Source organism: Microtus ochrogaster, chromosome 21 (genome assembly GCF_000317375.1).
Source record: "Microtus ochrogaster isolate Prairie Vole_2 chromosome 21, MicOch1.0, whole genome shotgun sequence".
Classification (NCBI taxonomy): domain Eukaryota; kingdom Metazoa; phylum Chordata; class Mammalia; order Rodentia; family Cricetidae; genus Microtus; species Microtus ochrogaster.
Genome location: NC_022022.1, coordinates 46,917,494 through 46,939,548, shown reverse-complemented (window position 1 = coordinate 46,939,548; position 22,055 = coordinate 46,917,494). Strand labels below are relative to the sequence as shown.

At 46.0% G+C, this 22,055-nt stretch overlaps 1 protein-coding gene across 2 annotated transcripts in view; it reads right to left on the bottom strand.

Moving 5' to 3' along the window:
- Nucleotides 1-249: 249 nt before the first annotated feature.
- The window catches only part of St6galnac5 (ST6 N-acetylgalactosaminide alpha-2,6-sialyltransferase 5), a 139,629-nt gene continuing 117,823 nt past the window's right edge, over nucleotides 250-22,055 (bottom strand). For both annotated transcript variants that reach the window (XM_026783946.1, XM_013350072.2), the window contains exons 4-5: nucleotides 17,498-17,605; nucleotides 250-4,294 (exon numbers count right to left, since the gene is read on the bottom strand). In XM_026783946.1, coding sequence (XP_026639747.1) covers nucleotides 4,063-4,294; nucleotides 17,498-17,605 — 340 coding nt within the window. In that variant the 3' untranslated portion in view covers nucleotides 250-4,062. The remainder of the gene's footprint in view (nucleotides 4,295-17,497; nucleotides 17,606-22,055) is intronic.

The following is a 22,055-nucleotide window of genomic DNA, read 5'->3' as shown; positions in this document are numbered from 1 at the left end:
AAAGCTCGCTGAACTTTACCTTCCCTGTGTGTTCAGTCCAGCCAGCATTAGCAAACCTAATGAACTCTACAAGGTTGTCCTACCCAAATGTAGGTCAATGCTGTTGACTGAACACATTGTGTGCTTAGAAACTGACCTTGTAAAACCCACTTGAAATTTATCTACCTCGCAGCCCCCTGGATCGCTTGTTCTTTTACAGTGGAACGTATTTGTGTCCGAGCAGCAGTCCAATGAGTCAACAGGAAAGTGGTCAACACCAACAACAGACATTTATTGAGCGCCTATTGTGTGCAAGGCACTGTACTAGGTGTGGGGCTACAAAGACAAAGGAGAGACAGCCCCTGCCCTCAAGGAGCTTACAGTCTAGTCTAACAGACACGTACAGAGAAAGACACGGACGATCCAAGGTAGCATGTCATCGTGGGGGCACAAGTACAAAACAGGATCTCAGCCTTTTGTTTTCATTTACATTTCAGTACCCTGAGTAGGTGGGGGAGTGAGCTACAACCTTCCAAGCCCTGGGAACATCCTGGCCGCTTTCCACTTCCAATGTCTTCCGGTGCTGGTGCTAAAACCTCGGCACCTGGAACACCTCTTGCCCCACCGCCTCAGGCTTTGGATTTTAGGTTTTGGGGGTTTTGAGAAACTTCAGAGAGGGTGACATTCTTGTAGTGGGGTAGACTCTGGCACCCACCACGCCACTGCTTTAGGAGGCCTGCACTGAATCTGTTCCTAGACAGGTCTGGAGTTGACAGCCCACCGGAAGGACCTCCCTACCACAGCACTGGAGGCTTTAGAAGACACAAGGAGTGGAGAGGTTGATGGTAAAGAGAAGGGGGCTCGAGAGGAGCACGATGAGGAATGAGGTCTAGCTGGTGTGGAATGGGCCAACCAGGAGAGAAGCTTGGGTCTTCTATCGGGGTAGGATTCCCTCTGGGAGACCCTGGGTCACCCACCCAGGGCAAATGTCTGGAGAGTACGGAACAGGTCCGTAGGTATTTAAACAGTGCCATCTTCATCCTAACAGCATCTCTGCATTGCCTTTCACTTCCTACTGTCCACTTGCCATCTAAAAAGTCATTTGAAATATAGTGTTTATTTCAATATGCGATCATCTGTGTCCACTCTAATGTAGTTTGGATGGCTTAGAGACAGGGAGGATTGAAAGACAGGTGCCCCGTCTCTGGAGCACAAATCTGGCAGTAATCTAAGAGGACTTTGTTGTTTGTTTTTATTTCATTTCATGAAGCACTGAACTCCGTGCTCTTAGAACCTGTGTGTCCCTGAATCTACCTGCTTCTGTGCCTCTGTCTAAGGAGTAAAGAGCGGGGTGAACAAAGTGAGGGGCTTAGCTCCCTAATGCCCATTCCTGGGAATGGGAACCACACAGCCAAGTCCCCACGCAGCACACTGAATATTTACCTCCTAATGTTCTTTTAATGTGCGCTTTCTTGGGTGAATATTTACTGTAGAATATTAAATGTGAGATTTCTCTTTTATGGGCCATTTGAAGTGATTGATTTTGTTTGTGGATTCCTGTATCTTTGCCCATAATGGCTATCTATTGTAATGGCCTCTGCCAAATGCTCTTGTGTTGAAATAACAGAAGCCGGGGATCGGCCAGCTGTGGCATCGTACTACTGTGGTCTCAAAAGCCAGGAGGAGTCCGATGATGCCACTGGGCAGAGAAAAAAAAGGTGTGTAACATACCAAGGATGACAGAGGCTTCAGATTGCCTGAAATCGTGATGTCTGTAAACAGGCTTTTGTGTCTTTTATATCAGAGTTTCTGTTTAATGGTGTTGAATGGCATTAAGTCTGACAGTTGGGAAATGACAGTGGCAAGACATGAGCTCAATTGCCCACAACCAGGTCCATCAGCACAAGGCAGCAGCGCTCTTGGCGTTTTCTTTAATGCTGCAGTAAAACCATGACCCAAGTGATAATTTCTTACACTTAGCTACACCATGTTTTTGAAAAGAATGTGTGTGTGTGTGTGTGTGTGTGTGTGTGTGTGTGTGTGTGTGTGTAAGTTACATATTGTAGCTGCATTCTGGGCATTTGGTTGCTTCTCATTCTTTTGCATATCTGAGAGGAGGAAACAAAAGATGGGCTTGTCTTGATGTTCTTTATGGGGTTCTCTTCCTTTTAAAAAGGAAAACCACATAACCTAACGATCCTCAAACATGTGCAATAGTAGGCCAGGTGATAGAGTTACATTCCGGCAGGCATGCTTTTCCAAATTTCCCTAAGTACAGGAATTGTCAAAAGAGCTACTTAGATTTCAACAAATGATCTCTTCAAGGGATTGTGAAGGTGACCTGTCAATCAATCGTGTGTTATTCACACCCTTCTTCTTGTGTTCATAAAAACACTGCTCAGGGGCCATGCTGTGGTAGAATAAAATTCATTTTCCTACAAAAACCCAGAAGACACTTGAGGAATGAATCCACGAAGCCTTAGACAGCAATTTCATTTTTTAAACTGACTTTTAATAACTCAAGCCATACTACAATAATACTTTGTTTTTGCTGTCTGGATATCTGGGCTGCATTTGTATCTCCACAATGGTACTCTGAATTATTAATAGTTCTACTGAGTGAAAGGGAAAGGGACATTATCACTAATTAAGAAGAGGGGAAAGTGCTGTGATGTGAGACACCTGTAATCCAAGCCCTGTCCTGATTGTGAAAGCAATGCCTGTTCCCTCATGACATTAGCGGCTGCCTTCAAATCTGTCATCAGAGACACTGATGCTCCTTTGGCAGTGTGCAAGGAAAAGCCTAGTAAATTCTTACTTTTCTTAGCAGCATACCTTTTTAAAATGAAAATCCGTCATCCTATCTACCTTGGTTTTGAAGGAAGTGGGTGAGGGAGGAGTCCTTCACATCCAAAGACTTGCAGCCAGTGTGTGGGTCAGAACAGTCCATGGGGCAATGAGCTGGGAGACGGGGAATATCTTTGTGTTCTCTTCTCAAGAAAGGGCAGATCTTGGCACTCATAGTCAGGGAACACTCAGAAGCCTCCACTGCTCGCTCCTCTCACTTTCTTAGAGAGGCAAGGGATAGAGTTTAGACAAGAGAGGCCAGTGAAGAAAACTGATTCCTACCCGGGGGACCCTAACATCTTCACCCTGACTTACAGTTTCCAGCTACTGTCAGAGTTCCATCAGCCCACATGTCTAATCCTCATAGAGGCCAGCGAGAGGCTCATACATTCTTAGATTTGCAAGAGGAACTCAAGGGATCTTCTGGTGCATTCTAAAGACAAGGAAAGCAGAACTTAAAGAGAAATTACTTGTATCAGTTACTACTGAAGAGAGCTGCTGTATCTTTAAGTCCCTCTCCTTAGCATCTCTTTGTTTTAATAATGTAGTTTTTGGTTTTCAGTTTTGTTCTTTTGAACATTTATGTACATCAGAAAGTGTTCTAGCTGTTCTTGTTTTGAAAGAGCAATTTGCCTGAAGCCGAGGGGTTCAAACAATGCCACACATTTCCACGTCCAACACTGATTGCAGGCTAATAACAAGCATTGTGAATTCAGTAAGTCCTCGGCCTGATTCTACACATTCCAACCACCATTCAGGATTAAAGAGTCGGGAGCATAAATTGCCACATAATCATAATCTATAAAAATACTGCCTAGAGTACACTAAAAAACTCTCAATAAATAAATAGCAGACATTTGCTTTATGAAAATCGTTGGAGATGTGCTCTTCAGAATCATGTCCGTTCTTTCAGGCTTTTACAAATCACAGAGTGTGACAAATGACACCGATTATTGGTCAGGTTAGGATATAACCTGATAGAAAAGTCTGTTGACGTGGACGTCTGTAAAGAAATACAACTAAAGGTGTTGGGCTGCTCCTGTTTCAGTTTCGAAGGCAATACTTCCACCCTGGAGTGTTCCACACCATGGCAGTGTCACTGAATCTCTACTCACGAGGATGTGCCGGTCTTGGGCTGTGGGTTTCTGTCCATGGTGCTGAACCGCACCACCGTCCAGCTCCCAATCCCGGCCTGGAGTTCAAATCCTTCCTCTTGGGGCTAATGGCATTCATACCTCAGAACACAGGCTTCTCCTCAGCGTGATTCACAGCAGGTGGCTCTGGTTTCCAGTCTGGCTGGAAAAAGCGAATGTTGAATGTCCGTGCCCAGTTCTTAAACACCCGTTTCTCTGTGATAAAACGGTGGTGACTGCCCTTGCGTCCTCGCTCGTGCGAGAGGTACATTGTACATTCATCGGGTCCAGAAGGCTCATAGTAATGATAAGGTACTGAAGGGTGCTTAGGATCCCTGTGGGAGGAAGGGGAGATCACTATTAAAGCAGAAGAGAGCAGAAACAAAATGAAAACCCAAACCAAGCGCAACATAAAATGTGCTTTTTTCATTGTCCAATTCAAGAAGAATGTTACTCTTATAAGCTGATAAACACAGATCAGATTTTCTCATCAAAAGAACTGCAGCCGATGGTTTTCCTGGTGTTGTAGCAATAAGAGAACAGAAAGGGTTTTGAGGCTGTAAAACAAGTGCGGCCTCAGAGAGCTTGGACACGTGCTGTCGGATGTTCAGGTCTCCTGCTTTAGGCACAATATGCATGAGTCATGACACTAATGCTTCTAGTTCCACACTTGTTACTAAACTCCCCACAGCCAGAGAGCTTCAGAAACCAAACCAAAACCAGTCTGTCTGTCTGCCCTCTGCAACATCCTGTATCCACAGGGGCTTCCCAGTGAGCAGGATTTCAAGGACAGTCTATGCCGTGGCTCCTCTCTGGAGTCCTGCCCTAAGCTACCCCAGCCTTGCTCTGCTTCAGGCATGCTGAACGTTCTGACTGTCAGCTGTACCCACTTTGTCCCTACTGCAGAGCTTTTGCCCATGAGGACAGCCACTGTCTGGAATCTTCCTCTCGAGTTCCTCCTTCTACCTGTTGGAAATCAAAGGCATCCTCCTTGTGATGGTTTGAATATGAATGATCCCCATGGGTGCAGATATGTGAAGGTTCGGGTCCCAGTTGGTGAGCTGTTTAGGATTAGGGGGTGTGGCCTTGTTGGAGAGAGTGTGTCACTGGGGGTGGGGAGAAGGGGTAAGGCTTCAAAAGCCCATGCCAGGCGCAGTATCACTCTCTCTCTGCTTCCTGTTTATGGACCAGGATATAAGCTCTCAGCTACTGCTCCAGCACCATGTCTGCCTGCATGTTACCATGCTCCCCGCCATTATGGTCAAGGACTAACCCCTGAAACTTTCAGTTCTAAGCTGCCTTAGTCATGGTGTCTCATCATAGCTATAGGACAATAACTAAGACACTCCCTGAATCCTCACCTTCTGTCCCCCTCACTCACCTGTCAGTTTCCTTGGCGAATTAATCTCCTTGGAACTGCTTTTGCTTACCTACCTATTGTCTGCTGTGAGGGATTTATCTCGTTTCTGGGACTGGGTCTAGTATGGAGGTAATAAGCAATGTTTGAGTCTCTGTCCTTGGGTAGACTGAACAGAGCTGCATGCCACATCACTACAGAAAGTTTCTCCTCCACTGACTCTAAGTCTGATTTCATGGAGTAAAAAGAAGACAGCCAGTAGGCAGTCACTGTTTTATTCTTAGTTTTGTAGATGGACCCTACATCTAGCGTCTAGTGTCTCTTGGTTTAGAAATTCCCAACTCTCCCATCCCTTCAGGGGAGACTGACAGTCCTAGCATGTTTATACTATATCCCCCATCTCTGCCTCAGAAGAGAATACTTGATCAGTTTCTTCAAGGTGGTAGACCCAGTTCTAACATACGTGTGCCTGTGTTGGGAGTGGGCGCCTTGTTATAAAGAGAACCATGTGCTCTGGTGTCAGGCTTATCTCCATTCTAGAATAGTGCTCCCACTTCTACCTGGCTTGAACAATAGACAACTGGCTCCATCAAGGCTTGTATCAGACAACCTTTGCTGTTCTGGGCCACTAGAAATGTCCAGTCTGCTGCCATGTGTATCCCAAGATAGCTGTGACTACAGCCTAACATGTGTGTAGACCACAATCACAAGGTCAGTAGGCCAGACACTCCTGCTAGAGAAAGGAGCAGGCTGCTCAGTAAAGCTCTTGCAGTTGCTTTTCAAAACCTGATGCCTGAGGGCCTTCCTCTAAGACAGGAGCTATCCCCCCCAGATGCTCCCCCTGCTAGCTACCCTCCTGTTCTTTTTCTTTGGAGGAGATCAATACTCAAATGAGTTTTAGAGTTACAGTCTTCCTGGGGTCAGAAAACCAAGTCTTTTTATCAGGAGAGGTGTCAAGTCTGTGGCTCTGACAACAATAAACCCCTGAGCAGCTTCTCCTCTTAGGTTAAAGTTGTTCCGGGGAGAGAGATGTGTTTTCGTCATGCTAGCCCAGATGCTGTGCTTGGTTAACCCTTTACATCTCTAAGATAAGCCTGGCTTGGGTCAGGGGCTGCTCTCACCTGCCCCTTTAGTCTTTGCAGATTTTAATGACTCCCTACTCTAGGAGGACTTGGAACAGAGTGCAGTTCCGTAGAAAGCATTTCTAATACAGAAGAGTCACAATGGAGAAAACTCGGGTTGGAACAGTCTGCTACCTATAAACAACAAGCAAAGGGACAGAGAGCTTTCACCGTGAACCATGCCTGTAGTTACAGCACTGAAGAGGTTGAGGCAGGAGAATCACTGTGAGTTCCAGGCTAGCCTGCATTATAGAGGGGCACCTTCTATAAAGCAAACATAAAACACCAGCAATAAGTAAATAAATCAAATCTCAAACAAGCAAACAAAATAACAAGGAATAGATGTGTGAAATCCATCTCTGCAGGGTCATGTAGCATGACTGGGGAAGGCTGCCAAATTCATTCTGCCACGCTATTACAGGGGTTAATCTTTTCTTTCATATCAAATCAGCTTTTTAAATGTGATTCACCTAGGTTTTAGGCATCTTATTGGCACCAATCTTCTAAAGAAACAATTAGGTTTCTAAAAATATCATGTGATGGATGGAGCATCTGGGAATAGAGGGTAATGGGAAGTCAGCTAGCGGATGCTAGGGATCAATTTCCTTATCCAAGAGGACCATCACTTTGAATGAAAGCTTATTGGGTTCCATATTGACCACCTACAGGGAGACTAGATTTATGGATTTGGGTACCGTGGTTTCAGAGGTGTCCACTCATGTAAGTGAAGTTGTTTTCATCTTTGAACACTTTGTCCAAAGAATTGCAGAGCCCTTCGTTGGCCTTGGAATGCAGAGCTGAGGCAGGGTAGGACCTGCCCTCTCGGATGGGAGTCTGCCTTTCCCTTCAGAAAGTCCTCCCTTGCTTCAGGTTGTAAGCTTGTTTGTTGCATCTCCAATACGCCTTTTACTCTACCTATTCCTCACCCCGTGAAAACCATCGGTGTCTGTGAATTTCCATACACAAAGGTTATACTCAAAGGGATGCGGTGCTGGACTCCATGTCTGGGGCCACAGAAGTAGAAGAGGCTGGGCTGGGGCAGATGGGTCCAGAGTAAGTTCCCCTCCCTGCCTTAACTCCCCAAAGCCCACAGTGAGTTCTACAGAGCAACAGAAGGAGGACTGGTTTGCTCTTTCTTTTTAGAGAGAGCAGGTGAGGAGAGCGAAGGAACTAGCGTGCAGTGCTGACGGGATCATTCTGGTTTGAGTCATACAGAGAGGTCCCAGCACAAGTGGCTTTTGAAGCATCTTTAAGTTTGAGCATCAACATGAGTAGCAGCAACATTGGATAATCAAACTCACGAGGCAAAATGAATATCTACAGTCCCATGAGAATTGCAATAAAGAGTTAACAAATGGAGAAGTAGGCTGCCATTTTGAGAGAATTCCAATTAATAAGTATAGAAAAAAATGAGGAGATACAAAATCCCTCCCAGGACAGCATGGTGGTTGTTGAAAGCAAGGTGTGCCAACAAACCATTCGTAGGAAAGAGATGGGAGAAATAGCATGATCTTAATCTATCTCCCTCCGGCTATGTGTTAATGACCACGTAAAATTATTCACTATACAATAGATAAATTCATCAGGAATCCCGCCAATCAAATGATTGTCACCAGCGAGAGGACAGAGACTCTGGTCCACATTCCAACCTCTCCAGCTTGAGGAGTTTCCCTGGTAACTTAAAGGGACCTCAGCTCAGGGCAAACAGGATTCATGGCTGTGATGCTGTAAGGAATTTCAGGACTCACCAGTTTAGGCAAGTAACGCTGATGGTATTATTAGTGGTGTTTTTAATGCAGGCTTAAGCATGTGGATTAAAGGAAGGAGAGGCACTCGGAAGAAAGTAACACACGCTCAAGTAGGGGTGTGTGCTCTTCAGGAGAGCACAGGGAAAGGAAGACATTGCCCAGCATGCACACAGGGTCCTCAAGGGAGAGAAGCAATTATCCCAGAATTAGCCATTTGTACCATTTTAGTGGCTCTCAAGTTACCTCCCAAAAGGCCAATAAGAAGCCCCTTCTTTCTTTCTTATCTTGAAGAGACACACGAGGTGGCTCCAAAATGTTGGCAAAGGCTAAGACCTTCAGATCCCCAGGCGGAGGACATTATGTCCCCAGGTATCCTGCCTTAGCATCACTAGTAAGAGACATGGTGCCACTATGTACAGTTTGGTAGGAGATGCTCATAGGGCTTACGACATCTGTGGTCCCTTTCCCAGGATTAGCATCAAGCTAATCACAGGGAAATATCCCATAAGTTCAATGCTTGGGGAACTCTACATAGTGCCTGAGGACCGAGCAGTACTGTCCTACAGAGACCGATGGCAGGGTGGGCAAGGGTGCTGAAATCCTGAAACGGCTCTCGGAGGAGATAGAGGCTATTAGCCACATGAGGTCTCACTAAAGTCTGGAGTTTAATGGAGAGTCCCACTGATGCTAATGTCTCAGTTTTGGCAATCAGATCACAGTTATGCAAAACCTCAGCACAGAACAGATAGGCGAAGGGCAAATGGACTCTTTATGCACTGCTCTGGCAGCTTTTGTGCAAATCTAAAATTGTTTTAAACAGATAGGTTGTTGAGTGAAAAAAATCATCTCATGTATGGATTTTAAAGAAACAAAACAAATTCTTTAGGATATTTTTCTATTCATACAGTCAGGGTAGAGGAGATGTTTGTGTGTGTGTGTGTGTGTGTGTGTGTGTGTGTGTGTGTGTGTGTGTGCATGCGTGCATGTGTGTTTGTGTGTGTGTTGCATGTTCTCACAGGTGCCACCATGTTTGTGGAGGACAGAAGACAAACTCAGCTGCCATTCTTCTGGTGTCTTCCACTTTATTTTTTTGAGACACAGGCTCTCACTGGCCTGGAGCACACCAAGCAGGTGAGGCTGGATAGTAAGGAAGCCCTGGGCATCCATGGTCTCTGCTCTTCAGTCCTGGGATTGCAAGCTTGTGCCAGAACACCTATGTCCCCTCGTGGGTTCTGAGGCTCCAACTTGGGTCCTCATGCTTACCAGCAAGTATTTTACTGGCTAAGCCATCCACCCCAGCCCAAGGGGACACTGGTTGAGCTATCTATCCATCTATATCACGAGGGGTTTGCAATGTTCCATTTTTTAAAAAGTATTTTGTAGGTAATCTGAATAATCAGGGGGGATATCATAATATTGAAGTGCCCAGGAGGGATACTTCAACTCAGGGGTTCAGAAAAGTCTACCTCAAAATGTGACGTCTTCGTGTCGAAAAGACAGCAGAAACAAAGTCATTTTTTCCTTGCCCTCCCCCCATGAAGGGCTCTTCAGAGAATTCTTGACCTTCCTGTAAAGTAGACCATAGAGCTTTCAGCTTAGAGGAAGGAAACAGCGTTCCCTCCGGGCACAGAGATGACAGGACAAGCTGAAGAAAGTCAGGGAATCTACCCGACTCATCAATAGTAGGCCATACCTTTTGTCTAATATTGCTTCACAACTGTCTGCTTCATCAAAATCAGCCTGAAAACACATTTTCCTGTCCCCTGGAGTCTCGGAACTTTCTAGACATACTTCTGTGTTTGGGGAGAACCCAGGGTGTCTGCCACTCAGGAAATAGTTGAAGATTGACAGTGGCTATGTGCCTGGGTGGCTGACTCTTCAGCCGGCCTGCCCCGGAGCCCTTTAGAGAAGAAAACCTCTACCCGTGGGACCCTGCATTTCCTACTGAGTACCCTCTTCTGTAAGACATTAGCTGACTACCTCAGAAGCCTGTGGTATCACCACTGCATCTGGGTAGCATGGGGCACCCAAAGCCAGCTGCATAGCCTGCACAGGAGAGCAAGCCACTGGGCTCTCCTGAGCCCCCACCCTGACTCCTAGATGGCACCATGATGTCTCAGAGCAATCCACCCCAAGGAGACAGCAGGCATGGAAACAGTCAGTGTCAGGCAAGAGTTAATCAGGATGTGGCAAAGGCGGAGGCAGCAGCGAGCGGCCAGGAGGAGGCACCTGCAGTTTCATGCTTCACTGGGCATGAGGCACACAGGTGGCATTCCGTTCCATGCCTGCCCCCCTCTGTAAGTGTCAGGTTCTGCTCAGGGGACTATTGCCGAGTCGGAACAGTCCCTGCCGCTTCTGTTGGCAGCTTTCATGTTCACTAGCTAATAATTCTAGCAGAATCAACTCTCCGGTATTCACGATACCTTTGAGATGTCCTTCACATTATGGATGAGGTATTAATTTAGTTCCATGACGGTGATCACCCTGACTCATTGCTCCACTAATTAATAAGAAATGACGGCTAACAGAGAGTTGTAAACTCGGTAATGTGCTAAGTATGACCGGAAATAAGATTATTGGGTAGAATTTAAATGCTTAGGCCATTATTATCGCAAATAATTTGCAAAGAAAAAATGAGATTAAAAATACTCATCATGATTTAGTTTAGAAAGCAATGATAACAGGGATCTCCTGCGATTTATGGTGCATTGGCTCCCGGTCTGGAGACGGCATGACTTAGGGTCTGTCGTACACAGAACAATAGATTCTGACGCTGTCACTGGGGCAGCACACCGTTAATTCTCTCCAGCTTTCTGAACTCTGATGGATATGAAGTCTGGCCAGGGAGGAGGGATGAGGGTTGGCAATCAAGCCCCTCACTGAGGATGGGATGCTAGCCTCCTTGGCAATGAGTGTGCATGGACCATTTGCTAATTGCCCCTTTCATTTGACTTGCAATGCATGTTTTGAATCAAACTCCTTTTTCCTCAAGGTTTATTTTTAATGTATGTATGTCTAAATGTATGTGTCATGCGTGACGGTGCCTGTGGAGGCCAGAGGTGTTGGAGCCTTAGAGCTGCAGTTACAGGAGGTTGTGAGCCACCTGCTATGGGTCCTGGGGAACCAAATTCAGGTCCTCTGAAAGAACAGTATGTGTTCCTCGCCGCTGAGCCATCTCTTAGCCTCAAATCAAATTCGCAAACTGCCAAGGGAAGGTCTTTTGGTTTGTCAATGAACTGGTTTATACTGAATACACACCATGCTCTGGACGTGGCAGCAAGACCTAAAGATACAAATGGGGACTTAGACATCGCTGCCTCCTCTTAAGGAGCAGGTAGGTACACGAAGGAGCTGGAGAAACCATTAGTGAGCTGGGCAGAGTCAAGGTACAGTAAGTGAGCCCAGCCCGCAGGACTGACTCCCAGGGCTATCATGGCTAAACAGGAAGGCAAAGGGTTAACAATGTGGGCTCTTCAGGTTGGCAGATATCGGTTCAAATCTTGCTTTGGTCCCTTACCAGCTCCTGGACCTTGACTGGCCAGCTGATACAGATCCGTGGCTTCCTTAGTAAAATATTGGAACCAGCATTATACTTCAGATTATCACCCGAGTTGATGAGTTAAACCGTGTGTTTATTCTAAGCTCAGGGCTGGCTTGGGGTGTGTGCACAGGAAATAGAAACCATCCCTTAGGGAAGAGGCAGCAGTTTCCAGGTCAATGAAGCAAGGAAGAAGTGCAACCTCCACGCTGAGGGCAGGGAGGGTGTCTGTAGGGTCAGCTCTCTGGCAAGATTCTCTGCATGGCTGAAATAAATCTGTGTGGGTGGAGAGACAGGACCAGAAAAGTGTGCGAAAGGTGCCTCCTGGATGGCTTCCAGACTAAGCAAGGAAGGCCCTATGAGTTCTGCATTCAAAGCTTTCTGCATTCAAAGCTTTCGGAAGCCCTTGGGCTGTGTCAGATGATAAGGGTCAGGACTGGAATGAGATCTACCAGCTCAGGGATAGCTGAAAAGGAAAACAACCAGGGTGGGAGGAGGGGCTTGAGGCTAAGGCAGGGACAGGCTCATGGGAGGAGAGGCTTGCTGCTCTGCTGGCTTTCAGCCAGGAGTAAATCCCCCCCCCCCCCATCTGCCTCCAGGGTCATTTCTACATCTACCACTTCCCTTAGTGGTTTTCGAATATGAATATGAGACTAAACTTCTTCCCAGAGTCTATTTACTCAGTATTTTAGGGGCTACTAGGAATTTTCTTGTTGCTGAATGACCACTCAGGGTTACTGGGGTCCATGGGATAGAACGAGACAGCCAGACCTCCAGTAAGGCTGGTGGAAGAGGATGACCAACACCACCCCACACTTTACACCTGCAGCTTGGGGATTCATGGATTGCTCAGCTTTCTGCCTCTCAAAATTTAGCCCCACCCCAAGCCCCACATTCCTCTCTGGCACCATGCAGAAGGCTGCTGACCCATGGAGTTGCTCCCATCCCTGCTGCTGGTCTAACTATTAGAGTCAGTGCAAGCCTTTGTTCCTCCGGGCTTCAGTTTTCCTGGCAACAAGGAAGTGACAGTCACACTGTCCTAAGAAGCCCACGATGCTGTGTTTGATTAGAAAGCAGTGGGATTGTATCTCAGTCTAGAGAGGCCATCAAACCTCTTATTTGCCAGGAGATCTCTGGTTGTAGAGGGATCTTATACAAGAGCCCTTTCTACAGGTCTGGGAGGGTCTTCCTTTGGCCAAGTGAGGAGGGAGTGTCCTTACCCCAGGAATGGAAAGATTCCTCCAACTTCAGGTGAAAAACTAAGGATAGATATTTCAGAAAAGCTCAAGAGGCCGAATGCCCTGACAGGTGCGTGAGCATTTTCTCCACAGGCACCTCTAACCTGGCCTTCGCGGATAAACTCTGATTAAGTGTGATCCAGGCCCTGAAGTGAGACCCAGGCTCATTCACTGTTCATCACCTCCCTAGCACCCTATGTTGATTAGCGAGATGAACAAAAGTCTCTGTGATTAATTTAACTGATGACCTCTAAAAAGCAGTTGATTTGTGACAATGAGCAGTTGCTGAGGTCTGGTGTCATGGTGAGAGCTGTGGGAACCTGGAGAAGCCAGAGCAGGGCTAGTTCTCTGAGCAGCCTTGATAGTCTCCATGTAGCTGGCAGCCTTACGTGTGGGGTTGTCAGTGGGGCAGAAATGAGACCCGGCTCGTACTGAAGATCACTTGTGTCCTTCCCTTCCAGGACCCTGCTTCCCTCTGTGCCCTTGGGTCCCCCATTTTCAGACTAGTGCATACTTCCCCTCTGTAACCTCAGGATGGTGCTGAGCTCATTACTAGTGGCCTCATCACTGATTCTCAAGACCAGTGCTGATGCCATCAGCGTTTTATAGACCTGAGAGCTGAAACCTCTGAGATACAGTCACTGAGTAGCCTGACCAAGGTCACCAAGGAGCAGTGAAAGTCAAATAACTCTTTCAAGGTCACAGCTTGGCGGAAATGGTTTGTTTTATCCACGGAAAACCCTTTTCTGCACCACTAAAGAGAGAGTGGAGGGCGGCATCACCTCCCTGATGTCTAGAAAGCACCTGGTGCGTGAAGGAGAGTAACCATCCGCTGCCAGGCACCCTGGGGCTCCACACATGGCATCAAACACACAGGACTGCCCATATGGAGGTCACCTTCTGGGACATTCAGCCAGCTCAGGGGCCACCACCACACAAACCAGGCCAAGCCATTATTAACCTTGTGATACAATGCATCTTAACTCCTACAGTTTAGGGTGCATGTATGGTGTTGGGGTCCTTAATACTCTTCAGCTACTTTCAAAATGAAGTTAAATCAGAATGGTCCAGTTAGAGAAAGACAGACTTATAGGTTTTTTTTTTATTCTCTGAGGAAGATATTATTTCCAAAAGGCATTTGATCCTTAGACGAGGACTGTAGAAAATGCCATTTCATAGTCACATGCAAGGGACGTCCCCTGCTCATAGTCTGATGTGGGTTAGGCCAGTGAGCAGCTGAGATAACAGAGCTGAGTCCTATTCTGTCACTCTTCCACCAAAAATCTTGATATCTTTGAAGGTAACTGCAAAATAATGCCTGGGAGAATATCAACGACCTGTATATCTTACATCATAATCTTATCAGTAAGATTAATGCTATACGATCATCTTTCCTCACTATCATATTCTCCTCAGCCAGCTTGTTTGGTTGTTATTGTCTCCGGTCCGGTTTACAGAAGGGAAGCCAGGCTCAATGTCACACAGTTGGGAACTGGGTCCTTGCCGTTCAGTCCACATATCTTGACAATAAAGGGTGGAGATAGGCATGAGTCTGTGTCTTCCTCTGTCTTCTCATTGTGGTGGCTAGTACTAATGACTAACTTGAAAGGGTATAGACGAACCTAGCAGACAGACCTCTTGGCTTATCGGTGAGGGAGTTTTGAGATTGGTTTGTTGTGATGGGAAGACACACCCTGAATGTGGTTGGCATCGTCCTACAGGTTGGTCCCTGAACTGAGCCCCTGTGTCCATCTCTACTTCCGGTGGATACAAGGTGACTGGATGCCTCAGGCTCCTGTCTCCATGACTCCCTGCCAGCATATGCTGTGCCTTCAAACTGTGAGCTAAGATAACCCTTGCTTGCTTAGGTTGCTGTCATTGGGATTTTGCCACAGCAATGGGAAGACACCTTCCTACACTTCCCTCAACAGCCATGACTAAGAGGAGAGGCTCCCAGGAGCACCCAACACTCCACTCTCGGAGACGTAACCTGGGCAGGATGCTTCTGAAAAGTCTTTGCTCAGAGCAGCTTGGGCAGACAACGGCCAAACCTTTTCAGTGACAGCTGAGGAGCCGAAGTCCAGAGCTGGAGGCAACACATGGCTTGTTGGCATTATCTTAATTCCCTTGTTAATATCATTCTATAGATTGGCTCCATCCTAGCGAACATGATGTCATGAGAAACTGCCTGGGCGTAAGAGAAATGACAGGTTAACTTGCCTTTCGTTTGTTTTCCATAATAAATGATATAGTTCCTTGAACACTTGAAGCCATTAACATTTTAATTTATTCATGCTTTTTCTTCCTGGCATCCTAATGGTGATATTACATGATGATATCAGCTTTGACAGTGGCACCTTGCATATCTTTTGTTAGACTGTTGGCTGGAGGAGCCGGCTTGCTTTGCTATGCCACTCTACCTATTTCTTGCACCTCAACAATTAAACAGAGAAACAATGCCAATGACGTCAATGATCAGGAGCTGGATAAGGACCCAAGCTAGCGTGCCTCGCAAGGCATCCTTCCAGACAGCTGGCATGCACTGGTTTACTTACTCCAGCCATGACACTCTGTGGTGGGTTCTATTATCGATGCACCCACATCTACAGTCGAGGAGGCTGAGACACAGGGCAATGAGGTGACTTGCTCAACATTGCTTTAGGCTCATCCATGCTGGGCTTGGACCTTGCAATCTGGACCTGGTGTGGGGTGCCTGCATGCCCAAGGTTTCTCTGTTCATGCCTTTTCTTCTCTTCTGTGACTGACTGTTACATATCAACAAGGAGCCCATTGTGCTGGATTGTTGTGTTAGTAAGGAAAATGTGGCACCGTGGTAACAGACATGCTACGACTTGAATGCAGACTCCGCAGTGAACCTTGGAGTTTAATCGATACATTTGAGGGTCTGGGGGGAGGGTCACCAGGCATGAGGGTGCATAACTATAATCCTAGTACTCAGGAAGCTGAGGCAGGAGTATGGGGAGTTTGAGACCAGACTGAGTTACATAGGGAGACCCTGTACCTTCTAGAAAGCAAGAGGAAAGACCAGGGAGGATACTTATGACGAGGCTGGGTCTGGTCACAAGGGTGCTGTCCTTCTGAACAAATGACAGAATTTTGGATCCTTGGATGGTCCTGAAGTGGGTCTTTTACAAGAGCCGCTTTCTGTCTCTTTGTAATGTTTATTGTCTGGTTTTGCGTCACTATGACCACAGCACCTGACTGGAACACTTAAAGGAGGAAAGATTTATCTCAGTTCCTGGATTCAGAAGGTTTGGCCATCATGGCGAGGAGGATGTACCAGAAAGAACAGCTCCTATCCTGTAGGTTGGGATCAGAGAGAAGGGAACGCTCGGACTCAGGTGGCTTCCTTTTATCTACCTGGACCGCAGTCCATGGGCTTGCTCTGTTCTCCTCAGTTAATCCTCTCAGGAAATACCCTCAAAGACATACTCAGAGAAGTCCTCAACCCCCTTGGTCATCTTGACAGAGATTAACCTTTACACAGCGTTATGTCCTGGCCGTCACCCATCACAAACCTCTATCTTGAACAGGCCAGCCTCTAGAACCCCAAGTTGAATAAACTCTTAATCTTTGTACACTACCCAGAGTGTGTCATGTCTTAGGAAGAGAGACAAGGCTAGCAGAGATACGACTAAGTACTTTTCCTCATTCCTCAATCTTGTTATATATATTCAAAGTATAATTCTTGCCAGAAGACCCAAGACCTTTGAGGCATTTTTAAGTTTAAAATAACGAAAGAATAGGCAAGCATACTTTTGCTTAATGTGTATAAATAACATAGCTTTGCATAGGTTTGCCCATTTGAAGATTAGGGGTGAATCGTGAGGAGACCATGGGCATTCCTGAAAACTAAGGCACTTTCAGAATTGATTGGCCTCAGTGCTCACATTACACCTGTGTTTTCAAGTAGACTACCTTCCATTACCCAAGCCCTTAAATAGTGCTCGGTGCTTCTTTGTCTGGACACAGGTCGTCAGGAGGGGACTTCAGGCTTCAAGCAGCAGAGATGCATGCTCACTGCCCTTAAAGCGATAGATCTGCATAATCGTGCCTGTGATTTTGACTCTATGTGCATGAACCAAGGCTAGAATGTGGTAAGCAAAAGAGACTCAGAGGAATATATTAATTTCAGAAAACAAGTCTCCCCATCCAAGGAATTTCCCCCATGAATTCATTTAGAAATTACTGCAACTCTTAAAAATGAAAAAGAAACTCATATTTCTTAATGCCTGTTCATCATTAATATTACACCAATTATTGCATTGCTTTTGGCTGATAAATATTCAGAGGACAAGTGAAGGCCGTAAGATGGATTAATTCTCCAGGAGTACAAACAAAAACTTTCAGTATTTTATATCACATAATTAAATGTGGTTTCTAGTGCCTGAACTTGGGACTTGCTAATTAGTTGCCTGGAGAAGATGCCTTAGACACATTTTGTGCTCAGAACCAGATTCTTTGTAAGCCCTGCATGGCACTGCTGACGAAGAATGCTTGCAGAATCAGTCCTACCTGCAGAAGTCCGGGGGCACCATGCCATAAACATCGATCCTGTCGCAGAGCTCCAGGGCGATTGTCATGGTGAACCAGCCGGTGCTCAGCCAAGTGTTGGAGATCTTCCTGGAAGGAACAACGGTGAAGTCTACACTCTGCTGTGGCAGTCCCAGGTCCATAAACATGCAGGGTCTTTCTATGAAAAGATCACCCCCAAACCTAACACACATGCACACACCACACATGCACACTCACATGCACACACACATTCATATCCACATGCATGCATATACACACACACATGCACACGCACCACACACTCACATGCATGCACATACACACACATGTACACACACCACACACACACTCACATGCACACAGATCACACATACACTCACATGCATGCACATACACACACATGCACACACACCACACACACACATGCACACACACCACACACACACATGCACACACACAAGCACACACGCACACACGCTCCTTCTCTCACTCCCTCCCATTTGATAAACATCTGGAGTTTTGCTACTGAAATCTGTTATAGCACAATCATAGATGATGTTGATGCTTAAGGGGTTTCTACATCATTAAAGATAATGATCATTGTTGGAATGTTTAGGTGAGTGTCGTCATAACTCAACTGGGAGATGATAATATTTATGTGGCAATTTGTTATTAGTGAGAATACTTGACTAGGAACTCTCCCTGTGCCCTTAACAAGCTAGATAATGAGCAATATCGTTAAGAATAAGCATAAGATCTTGCTATCTCTCTATCTTTTCATATAGCCATTATCTACCATCTATGTATGTATGTAGCTAACATTTATCTATCCTCTATTAATATTTACCACCACTATTTATTACTTACCTAACATCACTCTATCTTTCATTCTGTCATCTGCCTATCTTCATCTATCACTCATTAATCTGTCATCTGTCTATCAAACATTATCATGTACGTATATATGTATGTGTCCACCCATCCATAAGAGGTTGTCCCCACGCACAATAAGAACACCAGCATCGTAACTAAATGTCCTTTCTCAGGAGGAGCACATGCATTTGGGAAAAGTGGAGGAAGAGAGCCAGAGGGATGTTTACAACTAATAAAACATCTACTTTACCTAAGGGCACTCAAAGCCTTCTGAAAATGCCTAAGTCCCAAATCCACAAGTTTAAGGAAATCAGTCTGCACTTTGCCATCATTAACATGTCTATTCAGACATCTGAGTGGAGGCTGGACAACATGCCCAGCCTGAGGAGACCTGCGGAGACACAGCACCGAGGTCTAGCTTGAGTCCCGAGAACGACATGCTGGTCGGCATGCTCCACCGCTGTGGATGTTAATGTCCGTTCTTTGGGGACTGGCGCTGTTCTTTCTTCAATGCCACGGCAGGCCTCATTAGCCAGCTCCAAACACCTTATCCCCAAGGTCAGACTGTCTGGCTTTGCCCAGCCACACTGCTGCATGTGAGGGGAATGGCAGAGCTGCGGGAAGGGCTTTCTGGGTGTACTGTTGAGGTCCGCACACAGAGAAGGGAGACTACTAATGGGTCTGTTTTATGTCCCTTCATGCAGACACAGGGAAATACTTTAAAGAATGCTTTTGCCTTGTAAAGTGCTTGGCGGACATGGGTGGCTTACAGTTTCAATTCCGAGTTCTTAAGCCTTAAGACATGTTTGGCTTACAGTTTCAATTTTGAGTTCCTAAGCCTTTAACGTGTTTTCCTCCACTCTTCTGCCTCCTGCCCAGACTTGTTAAAACCCCTACAGGTGAGGATAACGTGAACCTGACTGTCTCCTGCTTCTCTCGTACTCGGCTGGGTGACCTGAGGCAGTGGCTGTTGACCTCTGAGCCCCGCTGTCTTTTCTGCAAAGTAGGTATGGGGTGCTCCATTCTCTATTTGAGAACTAAGGGTCCAAGTGGGGTGTCCTGACATATGGAGATCCCTTCAGCACTGCGTGGTACCCACGAAGAGAGCCCTCCGACCACCTTCTGCTGCTGGGGCTGATGGAGGAGGGACAGCAGAAGCCAGGGCGGTGCTTCCAGTTTCTGGAGGCATGAATCCAACCCTTCCCTCTCACCAGGGATGTTGATTCATAGGCTTTAGGAAGCAGAAGGGGAAGAGGAGCAAAAGCCTTGGTTTCAGTGAGAGCCCACGCTCGCTCACATCCCTGCCGTCCATGTCCTGGGCAGTTCTTCCCAGTCTAGTCTGAGGGATTACTAACCAGGAAATGTGGAGGCCAGGAAGAAATGACTCTCACTCTTATCCCAGAGGTCCCTGAGAGATCTGGGCACCAAATGACCATGGTCATATCTCCTGCTTTTACATTCCCAGGGATTTCCTAGGAGCAGAAACCCCCTGGAAGCGTCCCTCTGATTCGGGATAGAACACAAACCATAGCCTCAAATGCAGGAGGATGTGGGGCCGCAAGGCATGGGAAGAAGGCAAAATCGAGGCTAGAGGAACTGGAGTGAGCTCTTTTTAAGTACCACTTAAAATTCTCCAGACTTCCCAAATAATAGCTTGGGATCACGCGTCGTAGAAACGCAGCTGCTTTGTTCTGTCTTCTTGAAAGAGTCTGAACTTTTTTTTTTCTCCAACAAAGGAATATCTACTGTTTTTACAGTTAATCAGCTGTAATGAAGGAATATGAAGAGCTGTCATGTGCTTATTAGTGAAAATTAGCAGATATTCTTTTATATGATGAAGTAACACACTGAGCAGATAATGCTATAGTGCTCACTAAATTACAATTAAAGGCCTTTCTGCTCCACCAGAATCTCATTTATAATCTCAACGGAAATATTCTTCCTGCAGTTATTTCATTTATGCTTCCTTTATGTAATTACTATAATATTGGTTCTGAATCATATTTTCCTAATGTGCCCTTATTCAATTATAAAGTTATTTTCAAGTGTAGTTACTCTCTACTATCAAAGAGCACGATTTGGCCATCTCTGTCATCTGCCGTGCTTCTTAATTGCAAATTGTCCATGAGTCATTCTCCTCTCCACTTTTAAGGGAAACATTTCTATAAATCAAAGTCTACCGACTTGGCCCATTGCTTAAAAAGATTTTAGCATATCCCAGTGATGAGTTTGGATTGCTTAGAAATTAAACTCTTGATGCCTCTTCAACATACTCCTGTTCTGTTGGATTTTTTAGCATAAAGGGAAAGAATACTTTTCAACCCAAATGCTCTGGGTTTCAGTAGAATGAGAATCTATTCTGGAAGTTTTTTTTTTTTTTTTCTGTCTCCCAGTTTAGGACTAAGAACATAAAAGAAGAGTGAATCAATATAAGGCTGTCTTTTAAAAGACAGGCTCCTGAGCTAAGAGACACAGCTCCTTCGGAATGATCGGTGTGCTTTGGTGGGCTACAGGGTCACGGGTGAGACTCCAGGAGCCGGGGTAGGGTGAGTACTAACTGAGCTGCTTCTGCAGAAAGAGGCCAGAGCGCTCGGCTGCAAAGGCCAGCAGAGGGCACCAGATCTCACTACAGATGGTTGTGAGCCATCATGTGGTTGCTGGAATTGAACTCAGAACCTCTGGAACAGCAGGCAGTACTCTTAACCACTGAGCTATCTCTCCAGCCCCTGCAAAGACTTCTTATGGTCGGGACCAACATAGATGTACTTACTAAGCGGGTTTTCGCTGGTCAGGCTTTAGGGAAGGGTAGGATAAGTTCCTTGGGGGTCCCAAGTGACCAAAAGGTGAGATAGTACAGTCTCCAAGCTACCCACAGCATGTGGTCCCTTAAGGAACCAGCCATGGGCAGTTATCCTCATGAACCCTGTACCGGGGCTGTAGGAAGACTTAAATTTAATGAACAATCGTTAAACAAAAAGAGAATGCATTTTCTACGGAACAGACAGTTTAAGCTTATTTTTTAAATTTCTAAGCAGCAACCTTTAATTGTAAAATTTATTGCTTGTCCATTTTTTTTTTTTTATAAAATATGTTCTTGGTTAAAGAACTTTTTAACATGCAGGACTGTCTCTCCTGTTCCTGGGTCACTCTGCAGTCCAGGCTGGCCTCGAACTCACAGAGCTCCACCTGCCTCTGCCTGCTGAGTGCTGGGTTTAAGGCATGCACCACCACCACCTGGTTCTATTATCTAGTCTTAATGAGCACTTTGGAAAGCATTGCCATGAGCCACGGTTTGTCTCCTGCGGTACAAGTTACAGCTCCACTTTCTTCCTGTCACTGCTTGGTAAATGTCTAAGGCTATGGGTTTGCAGGGTGCCATCTTATCTTTGAGTCTCTCCAGAAGCAGAGGCAAGATGCAGTGTTAAGTGAGTCGTGGGTTTTCAGTGAATAACAGTTGACAGCATGGTTGTGCGTCTTTGAAAGAGAAAAATAATCTCACTTCTCTCTCTCTCTCTGTCTCTCTCTGTCTCTCTCTGTCTCTCTCTGTCTCTGTCTCTCTGTCTCTCTCTCTGTCTCTCTGTCTCTCTCTGTCTCTGTCTCTGTCTCTCTGTCTCTCTCTCTCTGTCTCTCTCTCTGTCTCTCTCTCTGTCTCTGTCTCTCTCTGTCTCTCTCTGTCTCTCTCTGT